The sequence below is a fragment of the Rhinolophus hipposideros genome (assembly GCF_964194185.1).
Source record: "Rhinolophus hipposideros genome assembly, chromosome: 14".
NCBI classification, from domain to species: Eukaryota; Metazoa; Chordata; class Mammalia; order Chiroptera; family Rhinolophidae; genus Rhinolophus; species Rhinolophus hipposideros.
In genome coordinates, this window is record NC_138060.1 from 17918436 (window position 1) to 17944248 (window position 25813).

At 43.5% G+C, this 25813-nt stretch overlaps 1 protein-coding gene across 1 annotated transcript in view; it reads left to right on the top strand.

Annotated features, from left to right (window-relative positions):
* Positions 1-21924, top strand: part of ERC2 (ELKS/RAB6-interacting/CAST family member 2) — a 931911-nt gene extending 909987 nt beyond the window's left edge. The window contains 3 exon segments of the mRNA XM_081072100.1: positions 18993-19089; positions 19092-19112; positions 19115-21924. Coding sequence (XP_080928226.1) covers positions 18993-19089; positions 19092-19112; positions 19115-19221 — 225 coding nt within the window. The 3' untranslated portion in view covers positions 19222-21924.
* The last annotated feature ends 3889 nt before the right edge of the window (positions 21925-25813 follow it).

The following is a 25813-nucleotide window of genomic DNA, read 5'->3' on the forward strand; positions in this document are numbered from 1 at the left end:
CAGATGGAGAAACTGAGGCTCAGGAAATTAAATGACTGCTAGTCAGTACTTCTGATTCCTCGTTATTACCCACTTATGGGGTTTGAGAACTACAAAATTTAGGGATAGAGGTCAGAGAAGAGGATGTGACTTGCTCAAACCTACACAAGAAGTGGTACCCAGGCAGGTCTCCAGATGCTTCCATCTTATCTTTCTCAACCCTTATTTCCCCACCTATTCCTGAAGATCGTTTGGAAATTGGATTTCTCATTCATTCATTCAGGGAAGAGTCGTGGAGTGCCTCTATGCTCTGTCGTGATATGGTGGAAACCTTCTGGGTTTGAGGCTTGTTCTGCCACTTATCACTAGGAAACTTTTGCCTGAGTTACTTAATTGCTGTGAACTTCAGATTCTCTTGTTAGAAGTAGAGATGACAATCCTTGACCCATGTCATAGAGTTGTCATGACAGCCAGTAGCAATCAGGGCAGTAGAAGGAGTTTGCAAACTGAATTCTTATGAAGATTTTTCTACCCTCTCTTCTCTTCCGCAACCCCTCCCTCAGAGTCCAGAACTGGCATATATTAACACTTCTGTTACGTCGGCACATGAATCCATGAAGAAAAATAATGGTAATGGTGATGGCTAATATCTATTGAGCCCTTATTTCCATGAGGCACTCCACTGAGCACTTAGATGTCTGATCTCATCTAATCATCTCAGCACCTCTATATTGTCAGTATCTCCATCTTACAGACGAGGCAGTTAAGGCCCATAAAAGTGCAATTTCTTGTTCAGGGTTGCACAGCTAACCATGAGTCAGGCCAGGATGGAATTCAAATTCATTTGGATTAAAAAGCCCATGGTGTTCATTCATTTACTTGCTCATTTACTAAGAACCTCGCAGTGCCAGGCTCTGCATAGGGTACTCGGTGGCCCTGCTGATGCTTCCTGAACACCTAGCCCCACTCAGGCAGAACCTGGCTGGCAGAGCATCTCCTCCTCCAGCAGGAGGTGTGGGGACACGTGTGCTTCTGCTGGCCCTCACTCCCCTCAGCTGTGTCAGCTAGTGTCCCTGGGAAGCGGATACCATTAGCGCTTCCAGCTGGGAACAGCTGATGAGCACCAACGGAGGGCCCAGGAGTCTCAGCTGAGCTGCACGAGGAAGTCGAGCACGCCAGCAGCACAAGTACAGTGATTGTCTGCAAAGCCCCCTGAAGACCCTGGCCCTGGGACCAGTCCCTTCATGCTTCCTGAGCCACTGCCTGCCAGAGCTACTCTTTGGGACTTTTGTCCCTCCTGGCTCATCTTCAGGGGTTTCTTCAGGACAAGGTTACTTCATGGCTTCAAGACCACACCGATTGAAATCACTGTGATAAAAAACCTGTTGGGGCTTCCATCGCACAAACACAACTGTGGCCTGTGGACAAATATTGACGTTTGGTGCTAACTCTCTCACGGATGGCCACCCCTGGGAGAGGCCCGTGTCGGGCTACCAAGCACTGGTTGCTCAAGCAGGTCACAAGGGGAGCTGCATCTTGGATCTCAGATGACCCTACCCCCAACGAACCCTTTCAGTCTCAGTGAACAGGCAGCGTGGAGTTTGGTATCGTTGGGTGTGTTAATACAGCAGTCCACCATGACTCCTAACTAGTGTGCTAGGGCCACTGTGACAAAGTATCAGAGACTGGGTGGCTTCAAGCTACAGAAATTCATTCTCTCACATTCTGATTCCTTGAAGTCCAAACTCAAGGCATTGGCAGGGCCGTGCTCTCTTTGATGTCTCTAGGGGAGGACCCTCCTTTGCCTCTTCCTAGCTTCTAGTGGTTCTGGTAATCCTTGGTGTTCCTGGACCTGTAGATGTGTCACTCCGATCTCTGCCTCCGTTGTCACATGGCATTCTCCCTGGGTGTGTTCTCCGTGTCTCTGTGTCCTAATCTCCCTCTTCTTCCAAGGGCACCAGTCATTGGGTTAAGGCCGACCCTAATACAGTATAACCTCGTCTTGATTTGAGTATTTCTGCACAGTCCCTATTTCCAAAGAAGCTCATATTCACAGGTACTAGGGTTTAGGAGTCGAACACATCTTTTTAGGGGACAACCCCACGGGTTGTTTGTCCCTTGAGGAAAGGTTATGTACCTCCCTACAGCCTCAACAGTGGCCTGTATCCAGCCTCCACGTTGCTCCAAACGGACCCTCCCAAGTCACACATCGGGCCAGATCACACCCTTTCAGTGGGATCCCGCTGCCCTCAGGGAGGCGTCCAGCCTACTCAGGGTAGCCACAGAGTCCTGCTTGGTTTGGCCTTGCTTTCCTCACTGCCCTGTCATGACCGTTTCCCATTTCCCATTCGGCATTTCGCGGTCCTTCGTGCTTGCAGCTCTCTGAGTAGGCCTAGGTCTGGCTCTATTTCAGACCTCTACGTCCGCTGCTCCTCCCTTCAGAAAGCTCCTTTCTTCCCTCTTCCTCTGGCTAACTCCTACTTATTATTCCTCACTTCTCAACCTGGAAGAACCTTTGCTGACCCTCCCCGACCCTCCTGGACTCTGACTCTGTATGGGTGCCCCTGGGCTCCCTCTCCTGCCTCCCCACCCGCACTCCCATTAGCTCCCACTTCTCATTGTATTACAGATGTTCTTTACTGCTCTATGGCCTTGACTTGGCTGCAAGTCTTTAAGATCAGGGTCCATATCTTACCCTTGTCAAATCCCCAGTCCTAGCTCCTGGCCAGCAAAAATAAATGCTCCTTGAATTGAATAATTGATTGAATGAAAGAATGAGAAAGTAAGCAGAAAGCAAAAATAATAACAGTAGCTCAGCTGCCTTCCTAGTTTTGTGAAAATGAGAGGAGACTTTTCTGCCTTTCTGCCAAGGACTACCTGTCACCAAATTCAACCTCGAACCAGTGCTTAGAGAAAGGGTATTTCAGGGTGGCCGGTTAGCTCGGTTGGTTACAGCGTGGTGCTAATAACACCGAGGTTGCCGGTTCGATCCCCTCATGGGCCATTGTAAGCTGTGCCCTCCTAAAAAAAAAAAAAAAGAAAGAAAGAAAAGAAAAGAAAAAAAATCATTGGAGAAAGGGTGTTTCACAGAGACTGCTATTATGCCAGGGTTCAGTCTGGGCTGACGATGAACCAAGAGGGCGGTTCCTGAGGCAGTCTGGATTTCTTGTTGGGAATGTCCAGCCTTGGATGTGCTGAAGGGGACTGTAGTTCTTTTGAGTTTTCATCCCCACTTCCTTTCTCAGTAAAGGTGGATGGCAACAGGAAATGCGGGTAAACTGAGCTAATGTCTTCGGCTTTGGCACATGTGTGGTGTAGCTCTTTTGCATGATTGAACATTTTGGCCCACTAAAGAATAAAAACTGTAATCCCACCCCCCCTTTTTTTCATTGTGTTTTGCCAAAACAAGCTGTGAAAGAATGTAAAATATATCATTTTGCTGGCACCCGTTCACAAGTGAGTCAGTGAGCTCGCTCGCATTTACAACGAAAATTGGATTCTAACCTCCCCAAAATTTATGACAACTGCTCCTTCTTGTGGCTTAAATGTTGACATATAATTAATTTAGGATTTCTTCCTGAGGCTTCCTGTCCAGGTTTGTACCTGCCACAGAAATATCCTTGAAAGTTTATCTAACAGCTGGAGCCGTGAAAAACCCCTACTGAAGCTTTGTAAAGCGAGTGGGCTGTGCCAACAGGAAGGGCCCAAAGAGAGAGGGTGAAGGTGCCAATATGGCTGTCTGCCCGAGTTGCCCCAGGTCAGCCGCATGGAATTTGCAGTTTAGGGGAAAGCGTGGGTTCCTTCTGCCTCCGTTCTTCCAGGCCCCTGTGATGTGCTCCCTCTTTGCTCTGCATACTTCCTTTCATGAAAATGACCAGGCCCTGAAGAACCTAGGCCTCGAACAGCCCAGGCTGGGGCTTCCACACACAGGATCAAGCTAGTCCAGATGCCCAGATCTCTTTCTATATGGGCTAGTATACAGAGGGCAGTAATGGGAACTACCGGTAATTGAACGACCTATTATATGTCAGGCACTGGTCTAGGAGCTTTATAGGCAGAGCTCATTTTATTTGATCTTTTCAGCGACCTGGAGAGGTTAGAATTGTTATCTTTACTTTGTAGATTAAAAGCAAAACAAAGCAAAACCCTGAGGCTCCGAGAGGTTAAATGGTTTACCTGAGGTCACCCAAACTAGAAAGGGGAGGAAGTGATGGGTGGTTCACTGTGCAGCGCTCCTGTTCGTTCTTTTCTCAAGGTAATCCTCTGAGGTGGGCAGTGTCATCCTTCCCAACCATCTTTACCTGAGACTGAGGATCCGTGAATGGGCTCGCTTGAGCAGGTGCAGAAAGTTAGACGTTGCCCGAACTTGGACTGCCACCCCGTTGGCTGAACTGCAGGCTGGTGCTTGCTCCCCACGATGGCGAGATGTAGGGAGACATGGGAATGTGTCCCAGCTTCCCTATTACACTTCAGCCAGCCTTCCCTATGCCTAGGAGTGAGATGCCCTTGACCTCACCTTACTGCTTTCTAATAGCCTTGCTCCCGGAGGGTCAGGGCAGCACTGGCCACTGATTCAGAGAAAGAGATGCAGTCAGTGAAAAGAAGATATGCAGTTGCTTTCAATCTATAAGCAGTTCTTCCAGAAACCCAGCCCAGTCCTCATGAAGGGCCCTAGGTTCAGACAGTTTGAAAATGCAGCCCAGGGCAATGGCCAGAAAGCTCATAGGGTGAAGGGAAGCGAGGCCAGATCCCAGTCCTACTTTGGCCACCTCTTTCCATGTGACCTTGGGCCAATCCTTTCTCACCCCAACAACTCTTCAAATGGAGAAACCAGACTGCCGCTGACCGGGTTCCGCTTCTACTAGTGAGGTGACTTTGGGAAGGTTCCTTAACCACGCTGGCCCACAGTTTTCTTAACTCTAACAGGAGGAAAATAATAGTGTCCAGTTCATCGGGTGATTGTGGAGATTAAATGTATTAATAATATGTGCACATCAGTGGTCCTCAACAGGGAATGTGGGGTGGCGTCCCTCTCCCAGAAGGCTTTTGGCAATGTCTGGAGACATTTTTGATTGTCGTGACTTGGGGAGGGGGTGTTCTTCTGGCATGTAGTAGGTAGAGGTGAGGGAGGCTGCTAAGTCTCCTTTGCAAAGCACAAGATAGCCCCCACCGCAAATAACCATGCAGTCCAAAATATCAATAGTGCCAAAGTGGAAAATCACTGCTATAGAGCATTTTGGACTATTCCTGGCATGTAGTAAGCATTTGATAAATGTTTGTTATCAGTGGGTTCACCTGTCCCCCTAATCCACTTAAATATTTATTGGGCACCCACTATGCAACAGGCATGTGAGAAATAATGCAGTGAGCAAGTTATACACAACCTGTTCCTGTGAAGGCATTCGAGGCTGCAATCAGACATTAACCAAATACTAACACAAATGCATGATGCCAACTAGTTTAAAAGCAGGAGCATGTGGGGGGAAAGGTGGGAGGCAGTGCTAAGGGAATGTTTGGCAAGGGGATTTGAAGAGGAACAATAGTCAGGGATTGCCCATCTGAAGAAGTGGCATTTCAGCCGACATCTAAGAATAAGCAGAAGGCAGCCAGTTAAAGGATGATGGGGAAAGTGCTCCAGGCAGAGGGAACTGTGTGTTTCCAAAGCCCTGAAAGGGAACACAGCTCTGTGCCTTCTCCTGTAATAGGAATCCGTATTCATAGATTGGCACTGCCACTCAGGAATTTCACATGCTTTTGCAGGGGTTTGCAACACCCAGTGGGGCTGGACCCTAAGGAATTCATCTGCAGGAAAGCCGAGGCCTCAGGTATATCCTGGGTCACATGGGGACTGCTAGAGGATTTAGGATCCTGCCAAATTGGGCTTTGAAAGTGACTCCAAAGGTGCCCCAGCACCAATGTCGTGCCTAGGGTGTCCACTTTGTCGTGCACCAGTTCCTTGATCTCTGGTCCATTTCTTCTCCATGGCATTTCCTAGTCCTCAATCCTGGATACCAGGCCTGTCTTGGAAGAGTTAAAGTAGCCCCCCTGCCTGCCAGGACGTTGGATTTAATAGGGAAACTTCCAGCCAGTTCATGTATCATGAAATTGTGTTTTCTCCTCTTTAATCTTCAAAGTGACCAGCAACAAAAGCACCATCTAACTTTCCTTCTCGGAGCACCTGCACATCTAAGTTGGAAACGTTTGTGATAGCCAGAAGCCTCCTAACAGATGAGAGAATGGGTCCACCTGAGGGGCCCATTGTTACTCTCTTTCAATTACATGTAGAGCCCGTCATTCCCAGTGATTACTGAGTTCACTTATATCCCTATGCAGAAGCTGGAGATGGCACATTCAGACCTACAAGTACAGACTTTGGCATGGAATTTAAATGCAAATTCAAACCAGAGAGCATGTCTGCTTTTTAGCACAGTGCAAATGTGACTGGCCATAGATTCCCTCAGAAATAACCTCTGCTTTTCTCAAACTCCTCATTCTTGGGAGGGGATGTCATTGTGTCCCTTGAAGGTGGTTCGCTGGTCAGTGGGCTTCCTGAGAAAACTGCATGTGCGTGTTTGCAGAGATGGATTACAGTGTTTGGAGGCATCTTGTTCCGTGTGTGTTTCTTAAAACCTAACTATGTATAACACAAAGTAGGTACTCAGTTGGGATCTACCATTATGGAACACATACTTGAACTAAGGACCATGTTTTTATTGCTTGTTCCCACCCACACATGTAATACAAGGTCCGTGGTGCCGTAGGAACACCAAGAATCTTAGTCTGTAGCATTCTGGCCAATTTGCTGCTGACCAAGCAACCCTACTCAACAAAAAGAGATTATAATGATGTCCTATGTGGAAACCAAAATGGCAGCTACGATGACCCTTGCCTGGCCCAGATGTCCCAGGGAGGTGCCATTTTGTCGATATTACAGTAAAAAGTCCTTTTTGACGAAACAGCTTTAGGTTAAGTAGAAATCTCATGGATGAGAAGTCAGGTCCCACCAGTGTGAGTAGAGTTCATAACAAGGTTTATCCAGGCCTTTTCAGGTAACCTGTGAAAGGATATGGGCAGGCAGGCAAAACTCCATGTGCAGCAATGGAGAATCAGAGCCCCTCAGCAGCAGACATCCTGGTCATCACTGGGGGGAGGCTCTGATTTGGAGCAAGTCAGGCCTTGGAGTTATACCGTGCTGGTAAAGGCAGACCCTCCCTCGATAATCTTTTTAGCATCCCACTCCTTCAAAGACAATTTGGACCCCAAAGCCCTCATGCAGCCAGAAGACATGTGAATATCCCATCAGTTGCATAGAAGCAATAGATTGGAATCCTCCAGATAGTTCACTCAATCTCAGAATGATAAATGATCAATCACTGCATTCCTTCTAAATGAAATTAAGATGTTAAGATATATTGCTTGGGGCTTCTGGATGGGATTTCTGCAGTTGAATTTTCAACAGAAAATGTATTGCTTTGGAATCACTGGGAAAGGGAGACATTCTGGACCTATGTTAAAGCAAAACGTTTGACAGTGGAGAAGAATGCTTCAGACATGTTAATTTTTTTCATATTTAAAAGTGATTAATCATCCCAAATACCATGAAGCTGGAAAGCCATAATGCAAACTCTTGGAGGGGAAGGAGAATGCCTGTGCCTTCATACTCTGAAGTGAAGGCTTTTGAAGGAGGCTATAGGTGAGCTCATGATGAAAGACAAAAAGCACAGACTAAAAATCCATTTGAAAGGAGAGAGTCTGGACAAAACTCTAGGAATGCAGAGAAATCCACAGACTTACTTTTCCATTAGCACTGTGCAAAAGAAGAAGATGGAGGAGGAGAAGTGAATCTCTTATGTGTGCACCATTGGAGATACTACCTCCTTGGAAAGTCTTTCCAATGCTCCTGTGAGACCAAGGCAGAGCCGTGATGTGCTCCTATAAGCTGGAGATTTGACATCTCAGTGTGCAGGGGTCACACCACGGCCCCACCACAGACTAGCTGTGTGTAACCTCTCTCTGCCTGTTTCTGGAGCAATGTAATGGGTTAATATTAGCAACTTCTTCAGAGTGTACGGACTGGAGGCCATAACATGCAAGTGTCTGTGCTTGATGTATGTTGATGGGTCATTCCTCTCCTTGGTACTTAAATCACGATTTAAATTCATTAATCACATATGAAGTTGAATTATTTGTTGAATGTAATGTCTAACATGTTCACTAGATGTGTATTCTATGAAGTGAGAGCTAGTAGTGTCTGTATCATTCAACCCCATGTCCCCAGTACTTAGTATGGTTCCTGGTCAATGCTCTAAAATTGTGGGAGGGATAAGAGGGAGAGAGGGAGGAAAGGAAGGAAGGAAGGAAGGAAAGTAGGAAGGAAGGAAGGAAGGAAGAAAAGAGGGAGGGAGGGGGGAAGGAGGGAGAAAGGGAAGGAAGGGAGGAATGGAAAAAAAGAAGCAAGGATGGAAGGAAGAAAGAGAGGGAGGGAGGGAAGCAGAGATAGAGGGAGGAGGAAGGAGAAGGAGAGGGAGGGAGGGAGAGAGGAAATGAAAGAAGGAGGGAGGGAGAAAGGAAAGAAGAAAAAGAAGGATTGATTCTTATACTTTTCAAAAATATAGCTTGAAGGCAATGTAAATTCCAAACTGAATTTACCTTCTTGTTTTATTTAAAAACCCACTTCACTTCTAACCTTACAGACCAAACTGAGGTAGCTTTTTCCCTATTCCTTTATTTGCAGGTGGGTGTGAATTGGGGCTCTTAGGGCTCAGAAACCCTGACTACCTTTAAAAAGCCTGACTTCACTCAGCTCATTGCCGCCTGTGTTTATCCATTTTCCTTTTCCCTTTCCATCTACCAAAGGAGTTTCCTCCTCCCCTAAGAAGGCTAGTTCCTTTTGTTGCAGAAAACTCTGATTTAGTGGTTGCTTAGAAAACACAAAAAAAGTTTTAAGCAAGTTGAAATTAAAGTACAGTTAATCAAATGCAAAACTCCCTTCAGCCCCTATCTGCCAAAAATAAATCGTTTTTAAAATGATTTTCAGATCGCTGACAATGATGGCTGTGTTTATGGCAGTGGGGTTGCCTGCCTTCAGTGGCCATCATTGCCAGCGTGCACCCAGCATTTAGAAATTAAACAAAAACACATTGAACTTGCTGAATTAGCTGTTGCCACATTGGAACACTAATGGGTTTAGTGACCACAGCCAACCCAGGCCAGAGTGTGTCAACAGCCAAAGGACCAACCTCCCTGGCTGTTTGTAGTTTGCCCATGTTGTTACAAGTTTAATTCTTTGCAGCTTACTTTTCCTGCTGTTTGGCCTCCCCCCCACCATGTCTTAGAAAGCGCAGCAGCCAGCCCAGCCTCGTACAGCAAAGCCATGGAGCGCCTGACAAGAGGGAGCGCCTGATGCAGGCACCTCAGCCTCTAGGGTCTGATGGCAGGTTAGATTAGGGCTCTAGGAGGTTCACTGGGCTGTCCTGCCCCTCTGTCTCTAGCCTTCTTTAGCTAGTCACTTCTAAAATTCGTTCTGGAAATGGCCCAACCTGAAGCCAATGTAAAGAGTCTCTTGATTCACCACTCATCTGGAAAAGTGGAGTCTTCCTGCCTCTCTTCCCGTGCAAGAAAGTACGCTGCACAGCATTTGCTCCTGGACGGTGGTTTCTCGGCATTACACCTAGGCCTTCAGCCTTGCCTGAGAAACCAGCTCAGCTGTCTCCATTTCCGGACAGTCAAGTCAAGTACTGGGTGGCGGGACCTCGGTGGTGAAGAGGTTAAATTGTTCAGCAGCCTGGATGTGTGCTTCCTGCCCACACTTGCTCCTGGCCTAAGGCAGTGCCTGCTGTTTGGGGAGGGGGAAGGGGAGGTCTCGCCTGGACCCAGGTGGCCAACAGGCAAACCATGTTATTAAGAAGCAGGGATCGCAAAACCTTGATCTTCAAAAGAGACCCCTAATTAGTCCCTGGTCCAAGAGTAAATGGCATTCCACCTCAGCGAGGCTGGGAAGGGCGCCTTGGAATCCTGGGGACTAATTGCCATTATTGGCTCTAAGAAGATCCTGTTGTAAACACTTGTCATCCGAGCCACTTCTGGTCAGCAAACAATTTGAGATATCAAATTGTTCCCTTCACGTTTCAAATTCTCCAAAATGCCTGGCCGGCTCCTTTTTCTAGGAGGGGCATCTCATTCTTACACAGGATAGCCTTCTTAGCACCCAGACTAGAGAGAGGTCTCTGCTTCTCTGGTATGCTATGGCAAGCTCATCTTAACAGTGAATTCTTTCTGGTACGGGGGAATTGAAAATAATGTATTCCTTTATTCTCATTTGAATTTGAAAACGCTCTCTCCAAAATCAGCTTTAATTGCAGGCAGACAGGATTTGTCATGAAGCTAATGGGGCTTACACTTCAGGCCACTGAAGTACACGGACTTTTCCAAGACCCCAGAAGGGGACCTGATGTGTTCACATGGCCCTAGACTTTTGTCAAGTTTGGAACAGTCAATGATTTGTGTATTCCTTTTCTAACAGACGGCCCGCCGCGCCGAATGGTCTAAAACCAAGGTGTAGTCTGTAATATCGGCTGTGTTTCTTAACTTCCGTATCATGTTGCTTCGGGAGACAAGTATTTTCTCCCTGTTCTTGGACTTCTTGCTTTGACATTCGTGAAGGGGAAGGCAAACTTTTCCAGGCCATGTGCAGGGTGCTAGGTTTTGTCTAAGTTTATCATTGAACTAAGAGAATGTTTCAAGAGTTTGGGACCCAGAGACCTGGGGTTCATCAACGTCAAGAGCAGCCTGGACAAAACCAAACTCAGATGGCAAAAAAAGCCCACTTAAAGCCCACCTAAAAAAAGCCCTAAAGGGCTGGGAACCATGGAGATTTGGGCTCGTGACTCTGGGACCACTGGGGGTGGTGTCTACGGACACTTTCAGGGCAATACGTATATCTGAATGGCTGGGGGAGAAAGAAAGCTGGGTATAATTTCTGAATATTCTTGTGAAGTGTGAGTTTTTTCTTCACCTTGAGGATCGGCTTTTAGCAAGCATTTAGAGGCCCTGAGATAACAGAGTCCACTGTAAACATCCATAGCAGGCTATGTTGCAGGGCCGAATGTCACAGACTGTCAAAGAGACCCTTTCTCCCAAAGCTAAGCTTCAAAACCGCTTGGTCAGAACTAAGGAGTCACTATTACTCAGCAATAATTCCTTTGTATGAACAGTTCAGGGTGGGACAGGAAGGTGGAGGTTCTATACACAGGCTTAGGGTATTTGCTCCTAGGGTTCCATTGTCTCCGAGATGAAAACAGATGGTTTTCCCTCCGCAGGTAACCTAATAACCTGAGACAGCAGGTGAGGACATAGAGGTATGGGTCCTCCCCAAGGGGGGTTCTCCGGGATGACTTCCACATCCGGGTGTTCTGGTTGCTGAATCAGCCCTGTCTCCCATATCATTCACAGCACCCCCAAAGATTCTCAAAGCATTATTTTAACCTGTCTGTGTCACTGATTTGAGATGTTAGAAATTGTATGCCAAACTTTTGGTTATTTTAGCTAGTTCAGAAAAGAAAGACTAACATCGGTTTTGACAACAAACAAAACCAGTTTTTGTTCTATCAGTTATGTTTAAAAGATTCCAATTTCAAACTAAACACGATGTGTGGTTATTCTGTCAGCGATTTATACAGCCACCAGGGCGCCACAGTTACACACTGCATACATCATTGTATTTTTAAAATGTACTTAATGAACATTTTTTTTTCTTTTCTAGTAACTACTTCATTGCCTTAAATGAATGCATTCCAATAGAATTTGTAACAAATGACCACTTTGTGTTTGCATTAATGCCAAACACGTTTAACAAATTTTTAACAAGGAACCCTGGCAAAACGCCAAACTCCTAGAGGGACACTGAAGGAATGCTATAAATTTAAACTAGATTTTACCTTTTCACTCAGTTCAGCAAGTATCTTAGGTGTCTTGCTATCTCAGGATTGTAGCATTTCTATTTTATGTCAGATAAATTGTACATTTTTATTATGTTTTTTATTACTTAGGTTGTACCTATTTCCACAGGACATTTAAATCTGTTCAACCATGTTTGAAATAATATGATGGCAGCTGAGAAATTGATCTTTCTTTCTACAAATTATTTATATCTTTTATAGGTTGGTAGATGCATGTATGCATATACATATCTTATCAAAATATAATTATATTTGAAACAACACAGTCAAACAGTTAAATACAGAAACAATAGATTAGACCAATGGTTGTCAACTGAGTGTGATTTTGTCCCCCAGGTGATAGTTGGCAATATTTGGAGACATTTTTTTATTGTCATGATTGGGAGAAGGGTTGATGCTCTTGGCATCTAATGGGCAGAGAGACCAAGGATGTCACTAAGCACACTGTCATCACAAGACAGCCCCCACAATAAAGAATTATTCAGCCCCAAGTGTCCACAGTACCAAGACTGAGAAATTCTGGAATAGAGTGACAAAGGCCTTTGGCTTATGGGCAGTCTCTCAGGTTGAGGGAGGTATTATTTTCAGAAAAAAAATTACAACTAAAAGCACTTTTCTACTCAACCAATGTTTTAAAAGTTGCATAGAGAACCTAACGCAGATGTTGAATGGCAGGCTTCTGATTTTCACTTCTGCTGCCCTCTGCCCTCGAGAAGATAAAAGCAGGCCCACAGTAGCAGGACCTAACATATCGACTGAGGTGACACTGGGGATGGCTGGTGGCGTGAGTATGGGATATGTGTAAGCCCAGCCAACACGTACCAGGTGCTGCCTGCTGGAGGAGGCTACCACTGCGCAGTGGGCATGATCTCCACGGTGGGGCTAGAGGCACACAGGGCACCACACGTCCATGAGAAGACAGCGCACAGCACTTGCATTTTAATAGCTATGCAATTCTTTTAATGTCATTAATTAGACAAATATTGGTACCATGATGATATTAAATAAGTCTTTCTTAAAAAGATTTCAGTCTTTAGAAAAAGATTTTTTTTAAAGAAAAATATTAATTAAATGTGACAGGTGTTATGGAGAGATTATAATATTGGGACGGTAGAACACAAAAGATCAACGTTTAGAGAATCCTGGCCTCATGGTAGAGAGAATGGGCTCTGGAGTCTAGAAGATATGGGTTCCTGTCAGGCCCTAGGAAGGTTGGAAGCTGACCCACAGCATTCAGTTCCCTTAAGCTTGTCTCCTCCTGTAAAGGACTAGCAACCCAGTCACTGTCATGGCTCTGTCAAGCTTATTTGAGATAATTCACACAAAAGCACAGAGCGCCGAGAGCATGCACTAAACGTTAGCAATGAATAATTCTGACCACAATGATATTGGCAAGAATAAATCCTGAGGACACATAGCCGTGTATGCTGCCATTTTTATGTACACATCTGAATCCATCTGATGTCCTTAGTTTAAAATACCGGGGGTAGTTGCACCAGCGGACAGAAACCAAAGATGAAGTCTGGAGTCTCTCAGTTACCCCCCAACCCCCAGCCTCAAAGCTCCCTCCACCCCCAAGCAAGCTGTGTTGTCCCGAACAGCAGTTTGCAATTCTGAGCAGAGGGCTTGCTAGGCCCACCCCCACCCACCTCACCCCCAGCCTTCTGGGCTCTGAAGTGTTACATTTTATTGCCCTGTGGAGCTGTAGGAGGCCACTCGCAAGGTAAAATGTTGCTCTCCACTCATATTTTTGAATTATGGTTTCAAGGTGGTTGCTCCTATCAAGAAAATTAAATGATTTAACATAATTTGTTGCCACTTTGATCACAACAATAATAAATAAATCTTCATGCGGAAAACGGGAAACCCATTCCGCCCATTTTAAAAGATGTTAAGTAATAACACAGATGTAGTTATGTATTTTTTTTTTTTTTTGAAACGACTCTATTGGGTTTTCCTGTGAGCAGAGTCACTTGTGGAGTTGTTTTCAGGATGCCCACTGCTCCCAGAATGAGCAGCTCTTCTCCTCAGACCCTTGTTAATTAGCCTGTCCTGGGCTCGCTTTTATGTGGGCTCCATGTGCAATGTCAGGGGCAACCAACGCCGTGGTGAATGGGTGTCTGTTTTTGTACCTGGGGGCACACTGCACACATTTGCAAAGCACATGGAGTGTAATGGACATGAACCCAGATGTCAAAAATAGCCTGCGTTTTACTACTGTTATTAAACAGTTTCCCCTTTAACCCCTCTATGTTTACCAAAGACCCCTTTCTCCCAGCCTGTTTCTGCAAATCACTACTGAAAGGGCAGGAGAAGAAAGCCGTAATCGGGCAGGTGTCTTTATTCCAAAGAAAAACAGTCTGAAGGAATATTTGTGAGACACCACACATTTATAGCCTGCTCTCTTGGGGGCAGTTGTCCTGGGGAGGACCCTTACTATTGTACTCAGCTCTCGCCCCTCCCCCACGGCCTACACGCACCCCCAGTCCTGCACACCAACTGCGGGGTTCCCTTCGTAAGAACCAAGTCCAGATTTTTCACAATGGAAAGAGCTTTCTCTTGTGCGATACCCATTACACATTCTTTGGTTTAAAAATTCAAAAAAGTACAATAACAAAAAAAATTCTAAAGAAACTTTAAAAGCACCATCCAGGGATAATCATTAAAAATATCCTGGTGTATATACTTGTTTGTGTGTGTGTATTGATGCAAAAATGAGATTGAATTGTACCTGTAGAATTGTCATCTGCTTTTTTTCATTGAAAACTTGTGGACATCTTTCCATATAATGAGATAAACATCCACATCATAATTGTCAGGTAGTGATTTAATAAATCTTAAGCATCCCCATTTCCTTCAAGTCACACATTTTAAAAATCTTTATTTTTGCATTTATTTTTGTATCTATTTGTTGTCTGTCTTCCTCCATGAGGGCATACATTTTATCTGTCATTTTTACACTTATATCCCTGGCACCAAGCACGTTGCTTGACACAGAGCAGAGCTGTTACATATTAGGTTTCTACTGCTGCATAACAAAGCACCACAAACTTGTGGTTTAAAACAACACCCACTGACGATCTCATAGTTCTATAGATCAGAAGACCAACTGGGCTCCACTGGGTTCTCTCTTCAGAGTCTCATAAAGCCAAAGTCAAGGGGTCAGCCAGGCTGGGTTTGAACGTGGAGGCTCTGGGAAGCACAAAGCTTATTCCCATCGTTGGCAGAATTCAGTTCCTGTGGTTGTAGGACTGAGGTCCCTGTTTCCTCACTGGCTGTCAGCTGGGGGCTGACCTTGAATCCTACAGTACTCTCTCAGATTCTTGCCTCATGGCTCCCTCCATCTCAGCACAGCAAATCCCACTCAATTTCTCTGACTTCCTTTTCTGCTACCAGCAACAAGAAAGTCTCTGCTATTAAAGAGCTCCTGTTATTAAATTAGGTCCACTAATTAAAAAGAGAGATCATCTCTCTTTCAGTTAATTTGAACTCAAGTGATTAATAACCTTATTTACATCTGCAAGGTAGAATAATCTTGGTAAGAGACCTTCACAGTCCAGATGCCAGGGATAAGAGCAGGAATCTTTGGGGAGGACACGTGTGATTTCAGGATTCTGCTTACGCTAGGTGCTCTCTAAGACCTGGGGAATGAATGAGTGAATCAACTTGTTCTGTTCCATGAACTGTGCGAGCCCAGGGGATGCTAGCTGGCCTGCCCCTGCCCTTACAGAGCTTATAGCCTAGACCAGCGTTGTTCAATAGGAATATAATGCAAGCCACATCTGTAGTTTTGAGTTTTCTAGTAGCCACATTAAGAAGAATAATAAGAAAGGTGAGATCAATTGTAATGATATATTTAATATGACTCAATACATCCAAAATATCACTCAAACGTGCAATCAATAGAAAAATGATATTCATGCTAAACCTAAAATTTAATATATTGATTTCTATTCATTCAAAATCAGTGTAAAAAAAAAAACGAACTTCACACTAAATCTTCAAAATCTGTTGTGTATTTTACCCTTATGGCACATCTCAATTTGGACTAGCCATATTGCAAGTGCTGAGTAGCACCTGTGGCTAGTGGCTACCATATTGGACAGTAAAATCTAGGCAAGTCACCAGAAGGGGACACTGCAGTAAGTGTGAGACTTCCTGCACTACATCCTACACTCAGGAGGGTCAGAAAAGGCTTTCAGGGAAGAAGTGGCATCTAAACTGACACTGAAGAATAACTAGGAATAGATCAGGTCATGGGTTGGTGTGAATGCATGTCAGACAAGTTTGTGAGATGGGAGAAAATAAAGCTTTAGGACTGCAGAAGCAAGTTCAGCGTAGGTGGGACACGAAGCGTGGAGAGAGAGAGAGAAAGAGAGAGAGAGAGAGAGAGAGAGAGAGAGAGAGAGAGAGAGAGAGAGAGAAGCTGGATGGGATCTCACCAGCATGGTCAGGCATCCATCCTCCATCCCAAGGGCAACGGGATTGTAAAGGAAGGCTTGTGTCAATTCGGAATGTAAGATGAAGTAGATGTCATTATTGAAACAGCGCCGTTGGCTGCACCGATGAGAATGCAGAGTTGGGTGCTGGAAGAGAGGCTGCATGGGGACAGGTGAGGCCTGCTGGGATCATCCAGGTGAGGAGCACTGGCTAGACATTAGCTCACAGTGGGTGGCTGCCCAGATTGCCTCATTGCTGGAAACCAGGATTCCTTTTATAATTTTTTTTAAAGCATATACATATTTGCCCCTCAATGAGGGATCATCTGCATTTCCAACTACTGGCAGTGTCATTTGAGGTTTTTTTGTTTTTTTTTTTATCTCAAACCCATTTAGGCCTCCTGGTGAATGGATTGTCTAATTGAAGGAGTGGCAATACTATTTGAGACTTCTCTTTTCCACAGAATAAACCTTATCCCCAAACAGTGCACTGCACACGCAAGGCACTGTATTCTGCCTTGTGACCTGTTACCCAGCTGGAAATCTTTCTCTCAACTGAATAAATGATTGTTCTTTGCTACTTTATCTTGGAAAAACATCAAGGACATCGGACATTCACTGTAATTATTTTTCACTCGTTTTCCCGTCTGTAAAATATGACTGGTGCATTTTAGTACTACTTTGGGTTTCTCTATACCTTTTAATCATGTGCCCTTTTAATATATTGGTCAGCCTTTTAAAAGGATGATTAAGAAATGCTTAATGCACAAAAGAATTAGAGCTATGCACAGCTCATGAAGCAGAAAGCGTGCTCTGACTTACAATTTTCATAAAAAGTTTGCAGAGATTTTATGTGCCAGAATGAGTAATATGATCTGCTCTAGGAACTCCCTAGCTTTCTGGCTCTGCAAAAGTCATTTTTTTTTTTTTTTGCCCCAATTCAAGTTTCTTAACCAGAAGGGTTACACCAAACTCCTCAGAGTATGAATTAGCAGAGTTCATCCAAGCCACATATTTCATTAGCACTGTTTAACGATGGCTTGAAATAACTTCCTACCTGTGCAGACATTGGGATCTTTGGCGCTCTCATTAGTCAGTGTGACTTGAAAAATGCTGTGTATCAACCACCAAATCAGACAGCTCGGGCTGTATATAAAAAGTGGCTCACACGTGTGTGAGTGTGTGTGTGTGTGTTTGATCTTTCCCCTCCCTGCCATATTCCCCAGATAGCTGCGCTATTGCCATATGCCCGGAAACTCCCGAAGTATTCAAAGGCCATATGTGAATGATAATGATGCAGGCCCACGAAGTAGAGCCTCAGCAGGGAGGAAAGTCATCATCTGAAAGGTCCATATGGGACGCGCCTCTCTTTTTGCCCATTTTACTGTTTCTTCCCAGGCTGCAGTTATATTCCACACCCACGGCGTCTGATGAGGACAGTGAGCACACTCGAGGTGCTCTGGCTACCTGGGCCTCAGGGCATGAAAAATGCAAATGCATGACTGCTGCACATTTCTGTTTAGATTTAAGCATATGCACATGCCATTGGGTGTGGGGATGAAAGTCAACTTTGTTTCTTTCTGCTCGATTTGAGGAGGTGTCAATATTCTTTTTTAAAATATGTTTTTATCGTGGTAAAATATACATAAAATTTACCATTTTAACCAATGTAAAATGTACACTTCTATCCGTTTCTTTTTTCACTATCCCAAACACAAACTCTGTGGTACCCATTCAGCCATAACTCCCCATTTCCCCTCCCCTGGAGCCGCTGGAAACCTCAAATCTATTTTCTGCATCTCTAACTTATCTATTCTAGATATTTCATGTAAATGAAATCATGCAGTATTTTTTCTTTGGTGTCTGGCTATTTCACTTTGCGTATCTTCAAGGTAGCACATGTCAAAACTTCATTTCTTCTTCGGGCTGAATGGTATTCCATGGTGTGTATATACCACTTTTTGTTTATCCATTCATCTGTTGATGGACACGTGCTTCTATGAACATTGAACATATCTGTTTGAGTCCCTGTTTTCCGTTCTTCTGGATACTTACTGAAATGTGGAATTTCTGGGTCCAGTCTTCTTTTAAACTGTTGCTCTTACGTGATCTGTAAGTGAATGTTAAGTTTTCTGGTGTATCGACCATGTTTAACTCTCTGTTCTCTATAAAGTCAAGTTAAAAAATAACTTAGAAGCCATATTCATTGTAGGAAAGTGTGGAGAAAACAATTGACACATAATCTGATGACAGAAATAATCACGGGAACATTTTGGCATATTTCCTTTCAATTTATTTTTGCATATCGGGAGACATCTAATACCTATATGTGACGTATTTTGAAAGAGGCCTCTTCTCAGATGTGTCGGCAAGACATAATTTAAATTTCTATTCACTTTATCCTTCCTATACAAGTCCTCCTCTTTGCCAGCCCATCCTCACTCACTGCCCACCTTCCCCCCGACCCCCACCGCCAATCCCAAACAACCCCAAACCAGAGAAAGTGGTGGAGGGTTGGTACAAGAGTGCGAAGTGGGGACCAGGACCATCTGTGAGGATTATCTCCCATATCATTGCCAGTTACTGGAATGCTGAATTATGTGCTTTCTCGTTGCAGCTATCCGAAGGGCTGACTAAAGGGAAAATGCAGCTCTGCAGCAATATTCTGATAATCTATTGCAGTGCGGTTCACATCACTGTCCATCGCCCCCTGGAATGCTCATCAGGACCGAAGAGGAGTCTCACTTTCATTACTGAGCACGATTCAGTTCGACTTGGTATTTCCTTTGTCATCTCGTATCATTTCTTATGTTGGAAAGGAAGAATGTGGCAAAGGAGAAAAATGATAAATCCTCCATTTTTTTTTGGTCAGGAATTGGGCAGTTAAAATTTGATCATCTCTTCTGAATGTCATTATTCGATAACATTTTATTTATGTTACTTAAACATCATCATTGGATCAACTTGAACTCCGTGGGATTTAACTGTAGATTCAGCTTCTGTTGGACAACAAGCTTCATCTCCAGTTTTTCTGCTGGTTCAGTCTAAGTGGTCATTCCTAATGCATTAGATTATCAAAAAGTATGAATTCTGTGAGTGAGTGGTGTTGGCGGTATTTGTAGGCCAACATGCATGGAGAGTTTGACAAAGAAACCAAAACACCAAAAATGGCAAGCCTTTACCCTCCTCTATTTCTTTAATCCGCTCTTTGAAGAACCACATTTTGATGGTGTAACCAGTAGTTACCTCTGGGCCAGGTTGGAAATGAAATCAATTTTTTAAACCACTACTACTTGCCAAGAAATCGCCTTATGAGAACGTGGTGTGTGTCTCTGACAATGCATGGCACATCTAAATTGATCGTTCATAATTTTATCTGCCCTGTTTTCGTATTGGAGAGTGGCAAAAGCCTGAGGCGACTGCATATATCTGTTCCATGTGCTCCGTGCATGCCCATGGCTGGGATGTGACCAGGCCTCAGGCTCTTACCATTCCCATACATACAGGTCTCCATGAAGATGCTGGGACTCATTCACATTTCAAGATCCAAATGCTGTGCAAACAGTGTAAGCTTAGACATGTAAATGAAAGGTCATTTCTCAATTTTCTTTTAAAATGTCTCCAACATAGATTCCAAGGCATTTTTAGCATCAAACATGAAAACATTGATGAATGAGGAATAATCACAAAAGCTGTGTATTTGTATATAGCTCTACACAACATGTTTGTGGATACAGTCATTATTTAAAGCACATGCCAGGGGAAAAGACCAAATTTTGAGGTCTTGTACATACAGTGACATGGTACTAAGGAGAATTAAACTCCTACTGCTTCCTCTGAAGATTAAAAAAATAATCATAAAGTGTTATATCGTCATAAAACTCATGACCAAGTCTGGCAAACATGTGTATTGATCCATTTTCTTGTCAATGGAAGAAACCCTTCCACGTGTATGCAAGTGGGAGATGAAAATCTGCATTTTTAAAGGACAAACAGTGAATTTAAGCATGAGTGGCCTTAATAAATATAGTTGTCTTTCTTTGCTGCTGTGGAAAGGATTCTAAACAGATGATCCTGAAGTCTTGCATTGAATTCAGTCATTATAATTGCTTTTTAAAATGTTGGTGCAATTAACTCTGGACCTCTCCCGTGAGCCATAGAGATATTTAAAAGACAGACACCTTATTTTTCGGGAAAGATGAAGCTGTGTATGAATTGCACTGTTCATCCTTGGTGCATTAAGGTAAAATAGTTCAAGCAGGTTTCTTGCTTCTGGCTTTGTTCTTGTCGTAAGTATAGCAAGCTATGTAAAGCTTATGTGTTGCGTAAACCATCCAAATACATTCGTGTTTAAAAGTTTGTCCTTTAATTATCAAAGGGATCTAGGTCTTGACTGGAAAAATGAGCAGAGTTCTTTGCAAGCGTATTTAGCACATTTTGACACAATGTCACACTGAAAACCCAGGCCACAAAGGTACCCCCATGAACAGTTTGGGTGTCCTTAAATAGGCAGTACTCACTGCCTCCGACAGCCAAGTCCTAACCTGAACTCTGCAACTGAATACTTGAAGTAGGAAGTAGGAAATCCACTAGGGAAAATAGGGTCCTTGAAACAGAAAAATCAACCACCTGTGTATAGTTAGCTATTTCTAAGTATGTGCCAATTTAGTCACAACTATTGTTTGGGGGATCATTTTTTTGCCCCACTTTTGTTGGTTAAAAATATTATTGACCTTACCTTTATGGGGGCATATCATTTCGTCCCTGAAAAATTAAATTTGAACATAGTACACCTTTTCCCATTTCATGTAATATTCTCTGATGTTTGGGAGTTACATAAAATTCCCTTTTCACATATTAAAAATAGTCTCTGGGTTTACAACAAACACTGTGATGTTGGGACAATATTTCTTTCGCTCAAACTTGAGCAGGTTCCCCTCTAATCATAAGTTGGGAAAAAAAAGAAGTTGAGGCTAACATTTGGGAGAAGTTGGTGTTCTTGCTTTGTGCAAAAGCAGGCTTATACTTTATACCTGATTTGATTTCGATGTACAGTCTCGATTTTGTATTTAATGATTTTTGTGTATCCAGTATGCACGTTAACAGCGTGTCAACTTTCATTTGAAAGTGGGTTTCAATTTACTTTTTAAACAGTGTTTATGACGAGACCTCAAATGTGTTGACATAAGCTCTATCTGAGATGTTTTTGTGTCGAGTGGCGTTTGAATGCTGCCAGGGGTCAGTGTATCTAATTCCCAGAGACCCTCGTTTGATAGTGCTTCTTGTAATATTTCTTCAAGTGAGTGGCATGTGGGTTGTGATATTGACCATGTGATTATGGACTTCGATATGAAACACATAAATAAAACTAAGGAACCCTCAGAAACTACCAGTGGGCATGTATTAGCCAGTCATTGTAACCTCGTGTCTAGTAGAAGTACAATGTACAAGATATGTACAGTTCATAAATTTGTTATCCTGTGTATGAGAAGTTCTTTGTGCTGGTCACCTTATTTATATTCATCAAATAAACTCTGTTTCTTTCTGAAGTGAGTTCATTCCGCCTCTAATACATATGCTCCAATTGTGGTGGTTTATAATCTTTTTGGGGTCATGGTTCCCCATTTGAAGAACCTATGAACTTGAAGAAAAAAGAAAAAAATGGGAGGGAGGGGTTATGGGCTATCTTTTCCAGAATAGCCAAGGCATAAATTTCCTTTTATGTGTGGTTAGATCTAGAGCTTCCTAGTAAGAAATTAAGTCATTGGAGGTATCTCCTTTCTTCCTTCCCTCCTTCTTTCCCTTATTGCCTTTCTTTATCTCTCTCCCTCCATCCCTTTCTCCATTCCTCCTTTTCTCCATTTCCTTTGCACTTTCCATGGGGTTGATGTCAGTCTCTGCTAGGTTCTCTCCACTTGGTGGCAAACATGACTCCCAACAGCTTTGAGAGTCCGTGGATATTAGGGAGAGCCCCTTTCTTATCCTGCATCCTTATCAGCGCCTTAAAGGGACTCTTATTGGTCCTTTCTTGGATCATGCATACAATTACTTTATACAGAGGAGTTGGGAGGGTGAGGCCTAGTGATTGACAGCCCCATTGGATGTGGGAGGGGCAGTTTCCAAGGGGGAAAAATGGGCTGTATTCTAAAAGAGAGGGACAAGAATGTTGGGCATGCAGAAATAATAGCTAGCTCTGCCATTACTTGGATACACACACAAAATCATCCAGAAAAATACAGAAAATTGTCCCCAAAAGGGCTCACCAGCCTTCGCAACCCACCTGTGGATCACAGTGGAGAACCACCTCCTGGTTTTTTTAAAGGTTTGAATTATGTTGCAGAAAATGAGTTACCAAGTCTTACCATTATTGAAATCAAAAACTAATTGACTCTCAGAACTAGAACATGTAATCCAATCAACGCTAGATGTCGTGTAATCCAATAGCTGTCCAATAGAGGTCATGTAATCCATTTTATGATTGGGGAAACTGAGGCCCAGTCAGAAGTGACTGCTCCAAACATACATGGTAAGTTCACTGCAATCCAAGACTGTCTCCAGAATTCCTAAAACAGGAATGTGTCCCTGAAGTCTCCTCCGGGGACGAGAGCATGGGACAAAATCTCTCCTCTGTTGGCCCCTGACAACACAGGGAACATATCATTTGGTTTCTGTACTTTATGGACTCAATGCCACCAGGTGTGAAATTCTCTCACAATCAGGCACATTTTGGGCTGACTAGTAAAGTCATTTGCCCGTTTCATTATGTTGCCTTTTTGTAGAAAAAGAACTTTTGTTGAACAAGAATTTCTTACCTCATAGAATTTCCTGAAGCAGCCGTCTTGCATTCAGGCCTGATTATATAAACCCAGCTGGCCAGATGGAACCTCGGCAGCTTTATCCACAAACCAGCCCTTTTGGTAAGAAAGGCACCAGCCCACACACTGCTGGAAGCGACTGCAAGTCAATCCAGGCCTTTAGTTCCATAAAGACACGTAGACTAAATTGTAGTACACCTGAGGTTTTGCCCTGAAAAATCTACCTTAACTACTTCTAGTATCTGTGAATTGCTGTTACAAAAACACTGGAGAGACATTCTAATTTTTGGAATTGCTAATCCATAACAGTCATCATACTAGTAATAAGCAAACACAGGCAAAAAATAACTGCTGAGTGTTTGCTAGGAGCCAGACTATGGCACTAAGGACAAATGTGCCTCGTTTATTCCTGACAACAGTCCCACGAAGTGGGTACCGTCATGACCGCCATTTTACAGTGGGAGAAAGGGGGCTCACAGACATGACCACCAGCAGCGTGTGTTTATAGAACATTTATTTGGTACCAGTGTTGTGCTAAGTGCTATGCTTACCTGAACTCGTTTATGCTCGCAGTAATCCCGTGAGGCAGGTATTGTTATTATTACCCTTGCTTTACAGACAAGGGAAGGGGGTCCAGGGAACTTATGTGCCTCACCCACGGTCCCCCCAGATGGTCCGTGGTGGAGCCAGGCTTGGAACCCAGTACTCAGCAAGCACCTCTGCTTCGGGATGCCTCAGGCCCCAGGGCAGATGGGAGGAAACGTCCGAGGCTGGGGTTCAGATCCCACTCGGACCCACGCAGCATGCTACTGTGTTGCAGGTTTGGTCTCTAACATGCCTATAGAGCTCACAGAAGCTAGAGGAATTGGTTGTTTCATCAATGCCAATATTGACCAATATTATGAGAGAATGGCGATAGACCCAGTGAAAATCAAACCACAGATGAAAAGAGAGTCCAGACAAAGCTTAGCACGTTAGATTTAAACCCACCATTCATAGTCTCTCTGATTTCTTCTAAGTCCTCAGTGTCTATCAGCACCTCTGACCTCCTGGGCATCCTTCGTTTGCGGGGTGAAACATCTGGTGACAAGACACTAGACAGGCGTCCTCAGGTGGGAGAGAGCCTGGAGTGCTATGCTGAGGGGTGGATATAAGGCTGTTGGCTTCTGGTTCTCTACTGCAGTGATTTCAATACCAGTTTCCTGATTGTTGCTATATCTGAAGGCAATATGTCCTTGTACTTAAGATACTTTAAAAATTAAATTTAAATAAGTTTAGGGAAAAAAATACCACTATCATAAATGAGAAAGAAAGATCATTTTCAGTACCTCGGTATCACCAAATATAAGAACAATAATAATAATGAAAACAAAGTTCTAAGTCTGAAGCTTTATCTTGATTGTTAAAAAGGGAGACTGGGAAAGATTAGAGAAATGTTTCTGAGGCTAAACTGGGAGTTTCCCTTTGTTACTGAATCAGAAGGATTGGAAAATGATCAATGAAGGAATATTTAACTGTGTGGTTCAGGGTTATGTAAGACTTTGTGAACCACGTAAAATCATTTCAAGGACCCACTTTGATCTCTGAATTTCAGGAAAACCTCCTGCAGGAACAGAAATCCATCTAGTGATGGATTTTTAAATGAACTTTATTTTTAGTAGACTTTAATTTTTAGAACAGTCTTAGGGCTATAAAAAAATGAGCAGGTAGAGCAGAGAGCTCTCATATAAACTTTCTTCCCACACACGAACCATTTCCTCTATTATTAAGATATTTTATTAGTACGGTACAGCTGTCACCAATTGAACCACCATTTGATGCATTGTTATTAACTAATGTCTATACTTCATTCAGATTTCCTTCGTTTTTACCTAATGTCCTTTTTCTATTCCAGGATCTCATCCAGAATACCACATGACATTTAGTCGTTCTATCTCCTTAGGCTCCTCTTGACTATGAGTTTCTCACAATATCCTTGTTTTTGACGATCTTGGCAGTTTTGAGGAGGACAGGACAGGTATGTCATAGGTTGCCCATCTTCTGGGATTTGTCTGATCTTTCTCTTACGATTAGACCGGTTCATGAGACGAAGACCACAAAGTACCATTCTCATCACCTGGCTGAGGTAGTGCTTGCCAGGTTTCTCCACGGTAGTTATTCTTTCTCCCTTTGTGATGGATTTTTAAAGTGCAGAGATAAATGAAGAAATCTCTGTCTTAGAAAGAATATTCTCCTGGAAACATTGAGGATGCACTAGCTAGAGAAAAAAAAATTTAGAAAGCCTTTTGGATAAAAATGGTTTGCATACACAGCTCTGTTGTTTGGACCAGTTTTTCTTACTATTTGAAAATACCTTTGCCACCCCTAGTGCTGTCTTCCCGTTAGATTACATGAGCACCTATGGCAGAAATGATCGATGTGGGTGGTGTAGACCCTTTCCCAAGTGCAGGGCAAAGCCAACATTTGTATAGTTTAAAAACAGATGTCGTCTGTGCCAACAAAGTGACTTCACTTAGGGAGAGCTCAGGAGAGAAACTTTGCATAAATTCAAGACAAAACCTCCATGTCTGCATAACTGCTACTCACTGGGTAAGGACGTTGTGGCTCTTCGAATTTGAAAGGA